We start from the raw sequence: 19,989 nt of genomic DNA on the forward strand, positions 1-19,989 counted from the left end.
ATATAGATAATATAAATTTTTCGATATAATAGAATTTCAGGGTGGGCACACATATATTAATGAAAAAAACTTCGAGTTTTAAAGAAGAAAATTTGAATTCTAAAAAAAATGAGGGTGAGTACGTGTCCACCCTGAGCTTAACGTGCATCCGCCACTGTGTGTCATCATAAGATAATTTCACGTCATCATTGAAAAAATAGAAAAAAATCATGTCAGCAGTTTGTTAATTTTTAACGGCGGACGATTAAAATGAAACTAAAACAATATCATCGATGATTTTTAAAAATTAATAATTGAGTGACTAAAAATGAACTAAAGTTATAGTTGAGTTACTAAATAAGTAGTTTACCCTAATATTTAATGTGTAAGTGTTCAGGTAGAACAACAGTAGCTGCTGGAGAAGAATCCACCATGTAACAAAACCAAAGGGGCGCGCAACACCCAAACTCGCCAGGTTGATGAAAAGGATAAAGATTATTTTTTTTACTTTTGTTAGTTCAATTTTTCATGTATATTATACTGTTTATCTTATCACTAAATTAAAGTATTTTTTTTACCAAAAACTTAATTTTTTGACCAAAAGAAAAAGAATAATCAGTTGAAAATGAAATAAAAAAAACTAGACATCACTCAAGTACGTGCTACATTCAAGCAGGTTGAATAGGCAGAGCAAAGATTTAGAGGTGGTTTATTTTTGCTCTGAATGAAATATTCAGTTTTGTTTTTTTATCTCTGAATAATTTAATGTTGATTGATTAATAAAATAATATTAAATGATTCAACACAAAAATATATTCTGAATGATCAGAACCATTATCAAACAACATATCACATCCAGAAGTTATTCAGCCCGAATCTCTGAAGTAAACAAGTAGATAATATATTTCACAAACCTTTTCTTCTTTTCATTTCATTTTTCTCTCAGAAAACCCTTTTCTTTATTCATTCAGGGTGGGCTTTTTCTTTGTTTCCTTGCTGTCTTTTCTTTAACAACTGTAACATATTATCGAAAGAATTTGCCTTTCATTTATACTTCAGTTTTCCATTGTTGGGTTTTGCTTTATTAACTCAAGGTGGGCACAGATCATTGCCTATCGTTTTTTGAAATCTATGGAGCAGCTTGTCAACTTTATAATACGGCCTCCCAGGTAGTCATTTGATTTTTAATGTTACGTTTTTTCTTTTTAGAAAACAAGTGGTCTTCTTTCCTACTTTCATTGAATTTTATTTTGGCTTATGATTCGGTTTTGTTTGGTTGATGAGAATTTTGGGAAGAGAAGGGAAAATTGGGTTTTGAAATTTAAGCGTTTTTGGTCTGTATGGAATAAGAACTGAAAACCCTTTTGCTTGAATGAGATACGTTTAACTAATTGCTTGTACTTGGGCCCTTTCTATATAGCATCAGATTTAAGGTTTTTACTTCCGTGTTAATGTTGGCCAGTTTCCAGCAAGCCTTTCCTTTAACAGTTTGAATTTAATCAATTAACTAGCCTCTTTGTTCCCTTGATCTTTCCATAATTCTAGCATTTTGATGGCTTTTTTTATTTGTAAGATCATGATTTAGTTATTGTTTTATGATATTCTAAAATTTTCTAGTTTAGTGTATTTCTATGCTCTGAAAACTTTAGCGGTTATCGGGTTAGTAACTAACCTAGAGTGGGAAGATGAAATTTTCTCATGCTGCATGCTAGAATGTTGATGAGTAGCATAGCTGTGGAACTTAAACTGTTATTAGTAAGAATTAGATCTTCATGTCTGTTGTTCTAATGCTGTTCTACTTTAAAGATAAGATGGTTTATAATCAGGAGAGTTACGGAAAGGCCCATAAATCCTTTCATTAGAATTAGATGGGAAAGAAAACTGAGTGGAAAGTTTGTCGGGAACTTTTATTATGAGATACTTATATATGCTTGGAACATAGTTAATTTAGGACTGTGAATTATTCCCAACTGTAACTTTATTGAACTTTGCACAATTTTGTTATGGGCATCACTTTTTGGCGGCAGAGCTGAATACAATCCAGAATTTGATCTGTTGGAAGAAGAGAGAGTTCTGTTGAAAGGAAAATGTTACCAGAGAAAGGATATAGAGGTACCTTTTAAATTATTCAAGGGAAAAATTTAAATTTATTTAACTTCCTAAAGTTATTACTTTCTGGTTTGTTCGGATTTATTTATTGTGACCTGTTTATTTCCATGATTCTTCAATTAGTAAACTTATGTTGTAGAAAGCACAATGGATAGAGTCGATTTGTGGTGTTATCAACTTTTCAAATGATGAATAAAATCTGTTTGCTACGTGCCTTTAGCATTAGTTCCTTTTCCCTTTCTCTTTCCCTTTGAGAGGAAACATTGCAGAAAGGGTTTTTTCTTTTAAACTTTTATTAAAATTAATTTATAATCTTACCATTTTTCCTTATCAGCTGTTGGTAACCTTTATGCTGGCATGTTCGTTGAACACCATACGTTATTGAAGATCAAAACTTCTATAATATTAGATGTCTTATCCTGTCTTCTGCATATGGATTTTTCCTGATGATATATTGTACCAATGGAAAAATCTGAATCTTTTTTTGGGTGGGCAGATCTGAATTGTGCTCTAACAAGATAAACAGTCTCTTGTAATATTACCCAACATCTAGATTTGATCGACTTGCAGTAGTACAAGAATTAAGATGTGGTCAATTTAGTGAGATGATCCCTGAGTATCGACATACTCAGAAGAAAATTCTATGATGATATGTTTAGGATGGTTTGAAAGATTTCAGCTTTGTGCACCAAGTAACATTCTTAGGCCAAGCTCTGGTACTTGGGAATATTAACAATCATAGGTTTCTCATTCTTAGGATGGTTTGAAAGTTTGTTGGGAATATTAAAATGTGGTCAAAGTTTCAATAAGATTTAGTTGGGCTTCTCTCTAACCTAGACAATTTCTAATTTCAAATTTCAAATTTCCAGGGGCAAAGGGAGAGAGAGAATATGAGTGACGTTTAAATAGCCTTCACCACCGTCATCCGTCGTTAGCCGTCCACCGTCCGTCGCTTGTCGTCTGCCGTCCTCCGACCACCGTCCGCGTTGCACTTCGACCTCCTTTTGACGCCGTTTTTTCTCAAGGATCATCGTCTATCCATAGCGTTTCCATATTCTTGGTTTTTTATAGATTCCCCTTCAATCGAAGCAAATCTACTCGCCTTTCTCCGCCGATTTTTTCCTCCAGCAGTCTTCTGAGTTCATTTCAACCGTTCCACTGTGCTCGCCGGAAGCTCGCGACAAAACCCAAGTACTCTACTGTGAATACCCACTGCCGTTCACCGGAAATCTTCCTGTGAAAAATTCCGTCACTGTTCAGGGTTAATATTTCCAGAACGCTGCTGCTGGCTCTGGGTTTTCACGTACGTAGGCATAAACTTCCCTAGCAAAATACTTCTCGGGTTTTTCGTTCAAACTAAAACAGTTCGGAAGCCTCTGCATTAAAAAATGACGTCCAAGAAACGCGATGAAGTAACAGAGAAACAGGCTGAAACCTCATCTCGCCAGACTAAGAATCGTCGTCAGTCCGAGATAGAGGAAAAGGAGATCGCAAGGTGTTATTAAATGGGTAGACAGAACTGCTAATATTGAAGCAGATACATTAGCTAAGGCTGGTATTGGGTAGTTTTCTTTTGCTTGTTGGGTTTTGATGTTTCTCCTTTATTTCAGATGTGTGTCTAGGTGTGTTGCGGGTTGTCTTTGTAAGGGGATTGTCTGTTTTAACATTATGTAATCTTCAGTTATTAATAAAATTTGAGACACTCTTTTCTTCTTTCCACTGATTAAGAAAAACCGATCAGTGCTCCTTTAATCAAGAAGGGGGTTTTTAACGAGGCCTCCACCTCCTATCAAAAAAAAAAAGATAGGAAAAGGAGACCGCAAACCTTTGAAAAAACCAGATAATAAGGCGAATCGGGTGGATTTTCTACTGTCGAAGGTGACTGAAGTGGAGCAACAAAATCAGAGAGATGGGCATACAAGGACCGTGCAGAAATCAGAGGAGGCGAGGAAGAAGCAGCGTAGTACAATGGCAGCGGAAGAATATGAGAGGATGGGTGTTGGTGACAAACAAGAATAGGGATGATTCGTTGGTTGAAGCAAGGGCGTGGAAGGGGCCATTGCGCAGATTTCTAAGGCGGAAATCCTACCACAAGATTCCACGTTTTTAATTACTGGTGAAGAAAGATTATCCAAGAATCAACAATGGGTATAGAACTGGTTGCTTTACGTTATACATTGATAATTTACCAGAGAAGATCCATTGGAAGCGGTTTGGATCGTTATTTTGCCCATACAGTCAGGTTATTGATGCCTTCATTCCAACCAAAAGAAATTCAAAGGGCTTCGTTTCGGTTTTATTCTTTGCAACAATTGGAGAAGCCAAAAAAGCGATCTCAAAGATGAATGGCGCTCGCATTGATGGTAGTAAAATAGGAGTCTCTTTGGCTAAATACAACCCAAGACATTCTTTTTGGAGAAAGTGTCGCTCGTTGCTCACCAAAGCCTGAGAGGGAAGTTGTTACAAGAAATAATTTATACAGTAGACGGTGTTGTTGACGAAGCTAAACTTCAAGTTTTGGAAAACTGCCTTATGGGTTGGTGCAAGAACTATACCAAAATTGGCAATCTGGCTAGCCAAATGCAAGACAAAGGATTCAATGGCTCTCGTTGATGAGAGCTGCTGGGAATGTAGTTCTCTATTTGAGGATGCTACGTTGAGAAGGGTGAAGAATGAACAATCAGAGACTCTTGCAGATTGGTTTTCCAGAGTGGAAAGTGAGGGTAGTTTGCGAAGGGATTCTTCACGCATGAAATTAGGGTACTTTCAAGAACATTGCTAGGTGGGGCAAATTATTAACAATTGATGAAAGCTCTCAGTTTCCTTCCTTTTGATCGTGCAAGATTCAAATCCTCCACGGAGACTAAAGTGAGAATTGATGAGTCCTTGAGTTTGAAGGTCGGTTCTAATTTTTTTAATCATGGTGCATGAAGTTGAGCCTTCTTTCAAACCAAACTCTTGGACCTGAGGAAGTCGATGATGCTACAGATTTGATTTGTTTTCTCGGGGCAACGTCGGAGAATTCTCTGTCAAGATCTTCAGTGTAATCCTCAGGTTTAAATTGCCCCGTCGAAGATGTTGCATTGAAGGTCCCCACTAGGTTTCACTCATAAGAGTGTCAAAGGTGATGAAGATTCGAGCAATTGGGTGAGGATGACCTAACTAAAAGCAGACCTACGATGTTAGGTTAGGAATGTCTCCTTCCCCTTGTTCAGATGCAGGGTTTCATTCAATGGAGGTTGTGGATCAAAATTTAATATCGTAGAGCATCCAGTTAATAAATCAGTTGATCATTCTGATGGAGTTAGCCTCAGGGGATGTTCTTTGACGGGTCATTACTTCTCATGGTTTATCCAGTGACGCAATATTAAAGGAAGATACCCCAGTGGTGCTCCCTATCCCTGGGAAATTAAAAATCGTGTGGTGAAGAAATGCAAGACAAAAAAAAGCTCTGATTTAAGTGGCAAGGATACATTGATTGAAGGGAAGGAAATGTGGTTTTGTTTCATTGAAGATAACTTATTGAGCTGATTCTTTGGTGATTTTGAAACATGTTGGTATTTTGTTGAGGTCCCTTCAGAGACGGATGTTTTCGGTTTAATGGTTTAGGTGTGTTTTCATGTATGCTATGTCATTAACTGTTGGGTTGTTTTTTCTTTTGCTGGAGGTTTATCTTAGGTATAGGGTGATTACCTCTAGATCTTTGTGGTCGAGAAGGCGAGAGTTTTAGGTGATCATGTTTTGTAATGGTGTTTATCCCGTTGAGGGTTTGTTTTCATATGTAATGGGTGTTTTATTCAATGAATATGAGTTACTCTTTTCTTCCTTCCAATGTTCGTTAATACTTCTTAGTATGTGGACGAATACGAAGGGAGTTTTAATGAGACCTCCAACTTCTATAAAAAAAAAAATTAAAATGTGGTCAATTTAGTGAGATAATCCCGAGGATTTATGCGTTGTCTGGGAACAAAATGGCAGGGTAGCTGATTTCGGCACGAAAGGAAGATGGGGTTTGGAATGGAACATTCCCCTACAAAGAAGGCTGCAAGATTTAGCCCTTACCGAGGACATGACCTGATAGGAAATTATGGAGACTTAAGACTAGGATAGCCGAGTAGTGTGGGTCACAACCATAGGGTGTAGCATCTCTGTCTTCTTTTTAATGCCTTTGTAGTAATTTCCATGATTTTATTTATACGTTTTCTGTCATTGGAATCTATGAAGGTTTAGAACTAGGGTAGCGGATTAGTGTTGTCTTAGTTTAGGTTTTAATCCATTTGATTTTATTCCTTCTCGTAGCTTGCTATCGATGACTTCTGTGTATCATTCTCTTGTTTCTTTTTAAATTTAGTCGGGTCTTACGTTTTCTGTCTATATGCAGAGAATTTTCTTCCAGGGATTATTTGCAGGGAATACTTTCCATTACAGACGCGCATATGAAGACTGTATAAGAAGACTGTTCACTATGTATTTATTTATACATATATTGTATTTTATCTTTATTTTTTTTAATTGCCGGAGGTCTTCCACGGAAGTTGCTCTCAACCTAGAGTTGGGGGCAGCCTACTACCCTACCTCTCCTTACCCATTACAATGGGAATTTTTGTTGTTGAGTGAATTTAGATCAAGTGATATGAGTCTGATTGTTATCATGGACTGGAAATGGGAAGGAGTGTATACTGTAAAATCTGCAGGGAGCCATGTTAGCTAGGCAGAAGAACAATTGCGTTGAATGGAGTAAATTAATATGGTTGGGATTCGCTCCACAAGAGTGGAAAATTTTCTTTGGCAAGTGGTTAATGGGAGGATTGCTGTCAAATCAGAATTATTGAAGCGTGGAGTAAAGGCAATTACGGATTCCTTGTGCCCTTTATGCAAGGAAGAAAATGAGACAGTGTCACCTCTTTATAGGGTGCAAAGTGGCATGGGATATATGGTGTAGAATTCTGAGGGTTTGGAAAATTAGTACTGTATTCCCAGGTGATATAATCTCTTTCTTACTTTCTTGGCAAAATGCAACTCATGTCTCGGTTCTGAATCCGATGTGGAAGATCATGCCATTTGCAGTATTTTGGACAATATGGAAGTTTCGAATGAGATGGTTTCAACAATGCTTCCATGGATACTCTACAGGTTTTCTTTTTGACAAAGTTTCGAGCAGTCTCATGGTTCAAGGTCTGCTATCCAACGCCATCGATCCCCTCCGATGTTTTGGTTAATGAATTGTCTTTAGCCGATAGTGCCTTCGGTTCGGCCACTTAGACTGGTGGAAGAAAGGTGATTCCTACCACCACCTGGATTCATAAAGGTAAATGTGGATGGGGCGATTTCAGCTTCTTGGAATGGAGGCGGTATTGTGGGATATTTCATGATCAGAGTGGGGATTGCCTTGATTCTTTTTCAATAGCAGTGGGGCAAGGACCTGGTGCAAGCAGAGTTGTTAGCAATAAGACATGGTATTGATACTTTTCTCGAGATGGAATGTAGTAAGGAAAGAGGTTGACTGTAGAAAGTGACTGCAAGACAGCTTTAGAATGGGTTAAAGACCCCTTGAAGTGTCCTGGCCTCTTTCTTGAATCTGGTTAGAGGTATTGAAACAATAGTAAAGGAATGGGCAATTGTTCTTCGCCGTTGGGAGGAGTGTCAATGTTAAAGCAGATGAATTAGCGAAGCAGGGGATTGGGTAGGAAGGCCAGAGGGAGGATGAAACTCTCTGGGGTTATTTTTGTGTTTTGAGATTAAGGAAGGTTGTTTTTGTTGCTCTAGGTTGTTGGTATTTTTTCTTCATATATATTTGGTACCGATGTAAATGAATTAATGTTGAAATAAAATCTAAGGTACTCTTTCCTCCTTCCGCTACTTTTCGGATTTCTCCAAAGTAATCCAAGAAGCATGAAGGGTGTTTTTTAGTGGGACCTCCAATTTTATCAAAAACAATCATAGGTTGCAACTATGAAAACCGTTAGAATCTTGCCCCATTAGTTTTTTTGGGTCATTCTTTTATTAATAAAGGTTAGTATAGTTGGTAACCAGTTATTTGTACATCGTTATAGTTAGAATTTTTTAATTTAGATGAATGAGTTGGTTAGCATCATTAATGAGATATTTTGACCTTGTTGCAGGTTAAAAACAATAGGGGAGATGTTCTACAGTGTAGTCACTTCGTGCCCTTGGTCAGTCCCGAAGGAAATCCTTTTCCCTGTGTGATATACTGCCATGGAAACAGGTAAAGGTATTTTAGTTGGTTCCTATGAAAACTGCGCTTATTATCAATATTGTCTGTGGAAATTTTGGCGAGGAAAAAAATATCGAAGTTTGTGCTCAATCGAGAAATACAATTTTCTCCAACTTGCATTCATCAATCAAGACTAGCCATTAATAGCATTGATTTACTCAATACAAACTGTATCTGGTTACTTAATCAAGACTAGCCATATAATACAATTGGTTTACTTAATTAAGACTAGTCCATCTTTCATTTACTTTCCTTTTCTTCATTTTTCTTTCTTATAAAGTGTTTCGTCAACTAGCAATTAGTTTGCATCTCGATTAGAAATGCTGATATAATTGCACTTCATGTTAGTTAGGTTGTTGATTTTATTATATTTCTCATGCTATTTTTTTATTATTGTTTGTAACCTCCTTTTTTTTTTATATAATTTAGTACTAAGCGTTGACTAGTGTTGTGGAGTCTGGGATTGAGTTATAGGACGAGTAACACAAAAATCCGATTCAAAGAAAGGGATCTTTTCCCTTATTGGATTCCCATTCTTGCCTTTGGATTAGAACCCTCTTAGGGAGTTGCCTACCTTAATTTACTAGAACTTTCAACTTGCTTTGATCATAATACATAGGTTTAAAATTTAGCAAAGAATCTTATCAGAAAAAATTTAGCAAAGAAGACCCTAGTTTCATATTCTATCAAGGAAAAGAAAAATATGACTGCAAAAGTTCTATTTAAACTGATAAGAAAATTCTTGGAAATAAAAGAGTTTTGGTTACATCTAGTATGTTTCCTGCTTCAGATCCATCGTATATGTGTTTCCTTTTGTAGAATCTTCTATGCTGACAGCCAACTATCACAAAATGATGTACTTTTCTACTTGCTTATCATTGTATTGTTGTTATTATTACTGTGTTCTAGACATCATTGCTGAGTGGTAGCACTTGATTCTTGGTAGTGGGTGCAGGGCTGATGCTAGTGAAGCGGCTATGATCTTGTTGCCTTCAAATATTACAGTTTTCACTCTTGACTTTTCAGGATCTGGGTTTTCCGGAGGAGAGTATGTCACCTTGTTGGTATGAAGTAAGTGGTCACCACTAATTGAAAAAAAATCTAAACCTTTCTCTCATTCTTATGGATGCAGAAAATTCGTCATGTTTCATTGATAATTTAGTAATTTTTTGCATATAATCTTTAGTGGTTGTAAACTTGTATAATGTGGTTCTCCACAAACCAATTATATTAACTGTTATTATGTCGTGGCCTCTTGGGTTATTTGGATATTCTTACGGCCAATATTAGTCTTCTGCTAAAACTTGTTTTGGGGGTGAATATTTGGGGTCTTTAGGTTTTGAAAGTTTACATATGCATAAAAATTTTCTTGACCATGCTCATTGATATCGACAATGGTTTAATATATTCCATTACGCATGAAATTGCAACTTTCATGTTATAGTTGATCTAAAAAGGCTAAATAGTCCATTCTCTTCCTTTGATCCTTCTCCCCAGCTTAAGTGTATTCTTATTATCCGAGAGTTTGCATGCCAAAAATTTGCTGCCTGACATTCTTTTCCTATTTTTCAGAAAGATGATCTGAAAGCAGTGTTGATTATTTGCGGGCAGATGGAAATGTCTCTTTGATTGGCTTATGGGGCCGCTCAATGGGTGCTGTTACCAGGTTTCTACAGCACTTGCCAATGTCATCTTTCTTTGAGCTTTCTGTTTTTAAAGTTTTCAGCATCGAAACCATTTCCTATTTCAATTAGTTTAATTAATTCATGAAGCTATCCTGTTGGATTTCTCAAATGTTAACCAAACAAGATCTATTTTTTATTTTGCTGTCTTTTTTCGTTTGCGTGTAAGATTTCATGTTTTATTCAATGTGATTTAAGGATGTAAATGACTGTTTACAGTCATGTATGGAGCTGAAGATCCTTCAATTGCGGGAATGGTTCTTGACAGTCCCTTTTCTGACTTGGTAGATCTGATGATGGAACTAGTAGATACATATAATTCCGTTTGCCCAAGTTCACAGTAAGTTTCCTCAAAAAAAAAAAGTTCACAGTAAGTAAATACATTGTATTAGTTATGATAGATTTTCTTGTTTCTTGCTCTTCTTGACTTTGTGCATAACTCATTAACCACTGAACGATGAAGAGGATATGCTGGTGGTAGAGATTGTATGGGAAATTTGGTGTTGGCAACTAAAGATCTATGGAATTGATTACTTAGAGACCTCTGCTAACTGATGTTTATTGTGGATGCATTGCACTAGATTGATTTCATATTTCTTGTTTATTCAAAGCCCGTTTTCTTTATAATTAATGATAATCAAACACTACAAACAAAAGGAAAAAATTTCATAGCAATGACTTTCAATTGGAAGTGCATCATATGCGGCAGGTAAATATTTGAGCTGTTTAGGGATAGGTTATATTGCTGTGAGTTACCTATTAACATTCATTTTCAGTCTTTTGTCGTCAGCATGCCAAATATTTTTATTTGCTTACTGCAGGTTAGGTTTGCAATCCAGATCATGCGAAAAGCTATCCGAAAAAAGGCGAAATTTGACATAACAGGGCTGAACACCATCAAGGTTTTAAGCTGGAGACTGCTTACTCTTCTATTTTGATTATGCAACTCATTTTTGAGTTTCACATGGTTGAGTCTCTTCATGATATTTTTGCATTAATCACTTCTGTTCAGCAGTTTTGCTTTAGGTTTTTTTTTTTGAAAAGTAGTAATTTTATTCAGAAAAGCAAAAGCATTATGTAGGGATAATAATGAAAAACATTGGCAGGGGCCTCATTAAAACCCTCCCTAAGTCTAATTGGAGGAAAAGAGAGTGTGCCCTAACCAATGTAAGCAATAACGGGTATTCTAGAGCAATCCATTGAACCCTCCAAAACATCTACTCCTATGAACTATATAACCATCGGCTAGATAAACATGGTCATAAGTGACTAGCCTAGTATGCTGAGCCTTTAATACAAACAGAAAAGACAACCTGACATTGCATTAGTTTCTTCTTCTTCTATACTGGTTAAACCATTAGTGGATGTTACGCCTTGCTGGGCAAGGACAATAGGAAAACAGAAAGTTGCAAAAAGTGGAAAAACAGAATCCCGTTTTCCCATTGGTGTGCTTTAGGAAAGATTGAGAGTTGGGAGGAGAAAATTATTTTTCTTCCATCCATTGCTTGGTAGAGTTGAAAAATGAAAGGAAAGACAAAGGAAAAAAAACCTTTTTTAATTGGACATAAAATTCAAAAAAGAAAAAAGGAGGATAATCTTACAGTACTATCTCTCATACCAAGTGATGTGGTTAAGAAGAAAACAGCAACAAGAAAGAAATAAGGCTGAAAGCGAGCTTGATAATGTTGACCAGGATAGTGGGCCTAATTCAGGCCTTGGAGGGATTCAGTTGACTGGTCTGGAGCAAGAAAACTGCCTAAACTCTATGGGCCGTAGTCCTTTTTTCATACAATTAAGGAATCAGTAGTAGTTGAAGTTGGAGGAGGGGCTCCGGTTGGCTTAAAGTTGATAAGTTTAAGGGGGTTCACAAACCTGCTCTGCAAGTTCGTTATCCACGAAGACTGCTCCGGTTGGAAGGAAATTCATCAGAGCCTAATAAACTTATAGTAGGTCGAAGTCTAGAAAGATTTGGAATCAGGTTGTGAGAAATTGTAATAAGATGCAGGATTGTAAGGAAAAGTCACGAGGGGTGTTCAATGGTGAGACAGGAAGAGCTTTAATTTCTAGAGGTTGTCTTTCTGATGTTCCCGAGGCTGCTGGTTTTTCGATAAAGGAATGGGACAGTTCTTGGGCGCAGACCATACAGGAGAATTAAAAGGTCTCTATTTAGGGAAGCTGTTGATCATGCTAGTGTTGATACTGTTTCCTCATCAGCTTTTCCTTTGTTGGTTGAGGAAGCAATTGCTACATGGAAATTAGTAATGCTGGGATATCTTTCAAGGAGGGGAAGGAAGCTTTTACAAAAGATTGTTGAATTGGAGAAAAGGGTTGTGTGGGGCTTTGACCTGGAGATTTGTATGTGGGAGTTCTGGGTTCTGTTTGTTTGAGTATCATGACTAAGCTAAGTATATTGTCTTGGAACGTTAGGGGTTTGGGTAAAAAAAGAAACATAGAGTGGTGCAAAAACTTGTTTCTGTGAAAAAACCGTCGTTTCTTTTTCTTCAAGAAACAAAACTCGAAAATTACCAATGTCGTTTTTAAGGAGGAGTGGTTTGAATGGGTTGCAGGGGTCCGTTGAGTCTCCAGCAATAGGTTCATCTGGAGGTTTGTTAAGCTGTTGGGATGACAATTTTTTTGAGATTGACGATCAGTTTATTAGGAGGTTTATTGCTGTTTTTGGAAGGATCAAGTCTAATCACCTTAGGTGTGGCTTCATTAACGTTTATGGCCCGTCTGTGGAAGAAGAGAAGGCTGCTTTTTTTGATGAACTGGGATTGTTTTTAAACGGGTTTAGTATTCCTTTGTGCGTGGGAGGGGATTTTAATGCCTATTTGAACGAAGAGGAGAAGTTAGGCAGAGGTCATAACAGGAATTCACTGGAAACTTTTAATCATTTATTCAGCATACGGGACTTATTGATATGCCTCTGGTTGGGGGGAATTTCACGTGGAGCAGTTATCGGGATTGCCGACGGTTGTAAGACTAGATAGGTTTCTTTCTGTAATGTAATTCTCAGGCAGAATTTGCCGGTATCAACCAGTTTCTTTTGCCTAAATCTATGCCATTGAACAAGTTCGTTCTAAAAGACCTATAAGTCGAACAGAGGTCAGTTTTAGTTGCTTATTTCTGCCTTCTTCAAGAATGGCCTGTGAACTAATTCTTCAAATGGATTTTCCAGAATCTCATGGGAATCTGGAAATGAGATTCTGGAAAACTGCATGGATGAACAACTATGAACTTCTGCTTTGTATTTAAAATAAACATCGTTACATAGGGAAAAAGTATTAGCCAAAAGAAAAAAAAGCAATATTGAGGAATTTGAAACCTTCTAAGCAGTCTTCTCTTGTTTTTACTGTTTATTTTTCTACATTTGGATTTTTTCAGGTCCTTCTGGTATCCCATCTAGAGAAAATAAACCTGGATGTGAGGTATTTTTGTTTCCCCTTTTTCTCACTAAGCTTTCTTCTAATGGGATTATCTAAATGTCCAATCCATAGGAAGAACATTTATTATCAAGTTTTACAATTGCATGCTGCATTCTCTAAAACATTCACATTATTACGTAATTCGATTTAATTAATGCATACGACCTATGATGCTTTGTTTTATTGTAATATTATGCTAATTGATGCTTGCACAGGATAAAGATGCCTTCGATGGTGATGGTCCATCATCATCCGATATGATAAGCTTTGAATTATTGAGCAGCGATCCATTTCGCCTCATGTGCCAACAATAATGGAAATGATCAGTATGTGGAATATCAATTGGACGACTTGACGGTTTTTCCATGTAACGTGGAGGAGGAAGAAAGGTGAGTTGAAGCTTTTAATCTTCCATTGATGTCCACAAAATTATTTGGCTATTTAAATAACTTGATCTTTTGTGTACATTTTTATATTCAGATGTTTAGGAAGCCATAATTGAGTCCTTAAAGGACTTGGAGACGCAACATTCCCGAACAGAAGAGCAACCGAAAGCTAGTGCTGGTTAACGGAGTCATTACAGAAAGACGAAAAAAATAGCATGGATACTTCTTCCACCACAGAGAAGTACAGCTCCTTGTCCCCAGAGTCTATTTCCACTCCACTGGAGCAAATCAGGCATCCTTTGAAACAGAATCCTTGGAGCATGCATCTTGTGGTACTGGTGCGTCAACTGTGGAACCTCGTTTGAGGCACAACCATCAATACCGGAACCGAGGGACACAGGGAAATCTGCTCGAATTGGTACATCAGCAAGCACCAAAGTTCATCTGATGCTGACATATCAGCTAGCACGAAAGCCACTGTTACGGTGGTAAGGAGCCCCTCTAACAACATCATGAATGGCTTGATGCGGCGCTGGGATCTCAACTTCTCCGAAGTAGTCGATGAAAGTTAAGATTACCATGTTTGAACAGCACGGTTGGTGATTGTATTATTTTGTAGCTAAGATAGCGTTAGGAGTCGTCGTGACATCGCAGATTGTTTGACATAAAAAAGGACAAAAACGAAGGTACTGTCATGTACCAAAAAATTTGATTATATGGCATCGGTTTTCATTATGTACTGCTGCTTGTCGAGGAAAAAATATGTATGATTTTTGCCCAATTATGGTATCTGCCCGTCACCCCGTTAAAAAAAGCGCTTTGCTTTTGCTCTTTCAAAATTGAAAGAAATCTCGACACTCCTATCAAAAAAAAAAAGAAAAAAAAAGAAATCTTGACACTAACGGAAATCATGCGATGTTGCTGGGTTAATGGAGTTAACATCCGAAAGATCAGAAATTGGGTTAATGGGAGTTAACTGAAAGCAGAAATTGGTAACTTAAAGATCAAAACTGATTTTTTTGAACCAATGACTAAAATCAATCGGACTGAAAATAAAAGGGACAGCATGTGTAATTTACCCTAATTAAATACGCATCACAAGTAGTTTTTATATCTAAAAGAAAGTTTTATTACTAAATAATAATCATGTCTATTAAGTAACACAAACTTTTCAGAAGCCTGACATTAGTTATAGGCATGTAAACGAACCGAACACACACGAACGGAGGTATGTTCATGTTCGTTCATTTAATAAATAAACGAACATAAAGGAACACGAACATAAACGAACAAAATGTTTTTTGTTCATGTTCGTTTATTAAGGAATATAACTTGTTCATGTTCGTTCATTTAATAAATAAACGGACATAAACGAATACAAACATAACGAACACGAACATAAATGAACACGACATAAACGAACATAAACATTGGAGACCCTACCTAGGGTGTAAACGAGCCGAGTCGAGCTCGAGTATTGCTGAGCTCGACTCGAACTCGAAAACTTTCAAAGTCAGCTTGACTCGACTCGAAAACTCGCGAGCTTAAAATTATCAAGCTCGACTTGAACTCGAAAAGGATTGAACTAAAAAAAATTAAGAGCTCGATTATTGGATTCTTGAGTTCAAAAGTAAGCTGACTTGAGTTGCTGGATGATCACTATTTACTTGTAAATTCGATACCCCATTATATATGAAAGAAAGAAAATTATTTGAGTAGAAGAAAACGGTGCTTAATACTTACATCCTTCCGGAATCCATCACCTTTGGACTTGGTTTCGAAAGCAACCGGTTTCTGGGACTCCTCTTTGCTCATCGGATAATCAGCTGGTGGCGCAGTCAATAGGGTTCTGACGCAAAGGATGTTGACGGTAAAGAACTAACCATGTTAATATTGTTGGATTTTCCAATAAAATTGGGTTAATTATGGAGTTGTCATCAGAATATCAGATAATTATATTTTTACGATACTTACAAATTAGTCACCAAAATTAATTTAAGAAGATTGGCTTAAACATAAATGAATGAATAAACGAACATACCGAACAAACATAACGAACATAACTGAATGAACATAACTGAACGTTCCACGAACGTAAATGAACGAACGAGACCTATGTTCATGTTCGTTCATTTAATTAAACGAACACAAAATCTTGTTCATGTTCGTTCATTTAATAAATAAACGCACATAAACAAATTCCCGCCGCACGATTCACGAACGATTCAGTGAACGTTCAGTCATTTACAGGCCTAATTAGTTATACAACCATAATTGATAGGAATATTGGCCATTTTTTCTAGTATTCCTTGCTCTATGACAAATGGGATCTAATTCTAACTCTAATTTAATCAATTCTATTTTCTATACTTTTTAAAGTTTGAAATTTTAATTCTAATTCATTACACGTCAATGATATAATTAAATTATAAGATTTAAATGATCAAATCAGATAATATGAATTGAATCTTCAACTTATACGTAATATAAAACTAAGAGCAGAATTTACGTGCATAAAATCATACATTGAGGATCTCAGCAAATCATTCCTCCAATTTACCATTTGAAATACAGAATCAATGCTATGAAGTTTTCTTGGGTCTCCAAATAAAGCAATGAATACAATAAGAACTATGTTCAATCTAGAAGGTAACAAGGTTATCCATGCAAACTATAAAACTTCTTCACACGGTTCTCTCTAAATTTGTTGTGAATAATCAAAATCTCTGAGCATGATTGAGAATTAAATCATGAATTAATAGGGAATATCACAGCATTAGCTCATGGGTCATCCCAGCCGTTGGGTCCTTCTCTTTTAACAAAGTCGATAATGGCCTGCACAGCTTCACGGGCTCGGTAGAGAGGGAGTGTTCCCGTGTTCGATTTCAACTTTCTCTGCACGCCCATGGCTCTGCACAACCTGCACGGGTTAATGAATCAGCAAAATCATTTACTCGGATAAGGAAACATGCAATCAGCAATGAAGACATTTTACAATTACGAACAAGATATGCAGAATTGAACGTGAAATTGTTTCCACGAGAAACCAACTAGATCATATCATCAGGTAATGCACACTATTGGATGCAATAAGAGATGTTCTAATAGGCAATGTTGCCAGGAAACTGGAAGGGAGTTTCCGGTCTCACCTTTCAACCAAGGCTTTCTTATCGACATACTCTGGCACGTATTCATCATCCATGGAAAAAGATAACCTGAAAGGAAACCACCACACTCGCAAACTTGAGAATTCTAGTATTAAGGAAAATATGATAATGCACCGGTTTCAAAGGAGAAAGAAACTGGTACACCACAACGAAAAATGGCTGGTTACCAGATTATGAATTACAATGTTTATCGGTTTTTTTTACTTAACGCATCAGATACGTGGGTAATTATATATCTATGAAAGGCGTATGTTACCTGGCAAGGAGTGTTAGACATGTGTCAAGTCTCATTTTAAGCTGGTGGTCGTTAAGGTCTGAACTGAACATGTCATCATCTCCCATGTAGGCACAAAGGGAGTTATATCTGGCAAGACATTGGAAATCTCAACAAAGAAGAATAATGCAATTGCATAAAAACAGTAAAAAGAAAAGGATCATGGAGTAAAATCAATCATAAAAAAGGCTCATGTGACCTCAAAGATTCTGTAAAAATATACAAAAGTTTCTTGATCTCATTGGACATATGATTAGCTCAGTCCACACTGTTAAATTGTAAATAAAGAATAACTAATTCGAAACAGATACGGACTTAATAGGGAAAAAGAGGATTTTTAATCAACTTTTCTGAAATGAGGACTTATAAAAGCATATTATCATTTCAAGATGGATGACAGTGGCACTGTACTTACCTATAGGCAGTTATTGGGGCACAAGGATCTGCTTCCTTAGGCATTAAATCCGAACCCCAACCTTCCTTTATCACTTGAAGCCAAATCAATCATAGCAGCAGTTTCAGGAAGAGTCGCCCTGTATTCTCGATCACTACTGGAGCCTGAACATTCAAATTAGGCAATATGACTAAAGCTGCGAGTGGAAACAATACATATGCAGGGAGAAGAAAGGCCTTAAGCAAATAATAAGGGAAGGAAGTCACATTATTTCATGGTCCTTAGATATACTCCACCACTAAAATATCACATATCAGTTCAAAAATATAAAAGAATAAATCAGGAACTTCCAAATAGTAATAAGATGTTACTCTACTTCAAGCTATCAAAGAGTGGATTTGAGAAGGATTTATGCTTAAATGATCATGGTAACAGATTAGTAAAACTCCCTATCTCACACCCATAGGAGAAGTACATGAGTTGCAAATAAAGTATACTTAAAGAAAACAAACTGATCGAAGGAATAGGAGCTACCTGCAAAATGGCAGCACGGACTGCTCGGGAACAAGCTGCAGTTGTGCGCATGTAATGCACTATATCCTAGTTCCATGAACAAAAGGGTAAAAAGCCACCTTATTACCTCAGAAAAATCCATTGATAAGCAGTCACACAAGCTTTGATACAGAACAAATTTAACACAATTGGGGCTACCTGACAGCCAGTGCTATGACCAAGAAGGACCACACCCTCGGAATTTTCTTTGTTGATTAGATAACTGATAAGCTGATCGAGCTCCATGGCATCCTTTAAGACATATGGTGCAATAACATCTTAAAAACGGAGAACATAACATGAAGTTTGCGCAACAGCAAGGAATAGTACAATCAAGGTACATACACTTGTTTCAAGCTCAACTGCTAAAAAATGTAAATCAAGAAAAATATTTATAGTTTAAAACCATATTTTTTGGTGGAAGGCTATGTTATTGAAAATCTTGGCAGGTATTAAATAGCCAATACATGAAAAGAATAAATATTTATCTCTGTCATAGTTAGCACACTACCCTTCCATCATTTTTTAAAATGAACTCTTAAATGGCACAAGCAAAATTGGTGAAGTAGCTTCATAAATTCTATGAGCTTCACTAAGAAGGCATGATGTTTGAGTCTAAAAACGAATCCCCCAAAACAAGATCTTTTTCCTAGAATTTGGAGGCGAAAATGCTTATCTCCTTGTAAGACACAGTTTACCAGAAGTTAGACCCAGTCTTTTTAGTAGCATCATTCTGAAATAAATATTTAACATGGAAAGCACAAGGATTTACCCAACTCATGTCATAGTAAATGAAAAAGAAGAAATCCTAGATTCATGCAAAATCATCAATCTTACTTGTTGCAAGCTGGAGGTTCCATATCCGTTGTATGAAGATGACATAAGTAGTTGAACAAGTGACCATTTTTCATTATCCAAAGCAATTGCAAGAGGTTCCAAGTATCTAAAAACCAAAGGAAGGGTTACATTAAGAATCAAAGATCGAAATTCATAATAGACATTCACCATGCAATACAGAAACATTTATCTTATGTGTCCAATCTCTCTTCTATATTTTAGTCGAGCAAACAAGGGTGTATGCCTTCCCAAAGGTCATTACTTGGACATCTTACTTCTCAAATTGCCACCAGAAAATATCTAGTTACAGCTTTGTTTAAAACTTTTAGCATTGTAGAGATTAACAACAAAACAAGTTTACGAAAAGAATAAGTCTACAGAGGCATCAGCACTTAAAATGTTCATCTTAAGAGAGATAAACATTCAATAGGATGGACAGAGTAACAAAAGAAATTGAATGTCAGTGATCTCCACCATTTGATTGACCGCATTCCTATAAAACAAATTCATATTACTTTCATGAAAGTAATGGGAACATACTCGGTGCTAGAAATCCATCTGTCAGTCCACACAATGAAATAACTTGTTGCTTATAGTCACCTGTTTGAATGCAACCTAAAAAGGTAAAAGATGAATAAGAAATATATAATGTAAAAAACATGAAGCCACAGAAGTCTGATTTCCATAAGAGAGCATAATCTTGGCATCTGAGCCATTGAGAACAACACTAACAAAAAAACCCACGTTATCATCTACAACCAAAATATTAAATATACATGCAAAAATATACCTGCTTGTCAATAATGTTCACAACATTATTACATTACCAGGAAGACAAACTAAAAAGATCATTTTGAATTCAACTGCTAAATCCGGCTAAATAGTCATCATCTAGAGAAATCAACATTTACTAAAATGTAAATTTTATAAAACCAAGTTGCATTTACAA

General features: G+C 36.5%; 1 protein-coding gene, 1 long non-coding RNA gene and 1 pseudogene across 2 annotated transcripts; 2 read left to right on the plus strand and 1 right to left on the minus strand.

Moving 5' to 3' along the window:
* Positions 1-930: 930 nt before the first annotated feature.
* Positions 931-9,393, plus strand: LOC120143257. The gene is made up of 4 exons (XM_039157627.1): positions 931-1,148; positions 2,007-2,091; positions 8,211-8,314; positions 9,279-9,393. The coding sequence occupies exons 1-4, from the start codon at positions 1,111-1,113 to the stop codon at positions 9,391-9,393; spliced, it is 342 nt and encodes a 113-aa protein (XP_039013558.1). The 5' UTR covers positions 931-1,110.
* A 503-nt stretch (positions 9,394-9,896) lies between these two features.
* On the plus strand, positions 9,897-11,634 carry LOC120143269. The gene is made up of 3 exons (XR_005517918.1): positions 9,897-9,989; positions 10,225-10,345; positions 10,827-11,634. It is a non-coding gene; the product is annotated as an uncharacterized LOC120143269 (long non-coding RNA).
* A 4,737-nt stretch (positions 11,635-16,371) lies between these two features.
* Positions 16,372-19,310, minus strand: LOC120143258 (annotated as a pseudogene).
* Positions 19,311-19,989: the final 679 nt, after the last annotated feature.

This window comes from Hibiscus syriacus, unplaced genomic scaffold (assembly GCF_006381635.1).
Source record: "Hibiscus syriacus cultivar Baekdansim isolate YM2019G1 unplaced genomic scaffold, ASM638163v2 tig00110840_pilon, whole genome shotgun sequence".
Classification (NCBI taxonomy): domain Eukaryota; kingdom Viridiplantae; phylum Streptophyta; class Magnoliopsida; order Malvales; family Malvaceae; genus Hibiscus; species Hibiscus syriacus.

Excerpts from the sequence above, each read along its gene's own strand:
- LOC120143257 (XM_039157627.1), top strand. The coding sequence starts at position 1,111 with ATGGAGCAGCTTGTCAACTTTATAATACGGCCTCCCAG. Across the intron at positions 1,149-2,006 it reads TTTATAATACGGCCTCCCAG|AGCTGAATACAATCCAGAAT; the intron begins GTAGTCATTTGA and ends TTTTGGCGGCAG. Across the intron at positions 2,092-8,210 it reads ACCAGAGAAAGGATATAGAG|GTTAAAAACAATAGGGGAGA; the intron begins GTACCTTTTAAA and ends ACCTTGTTGCAG.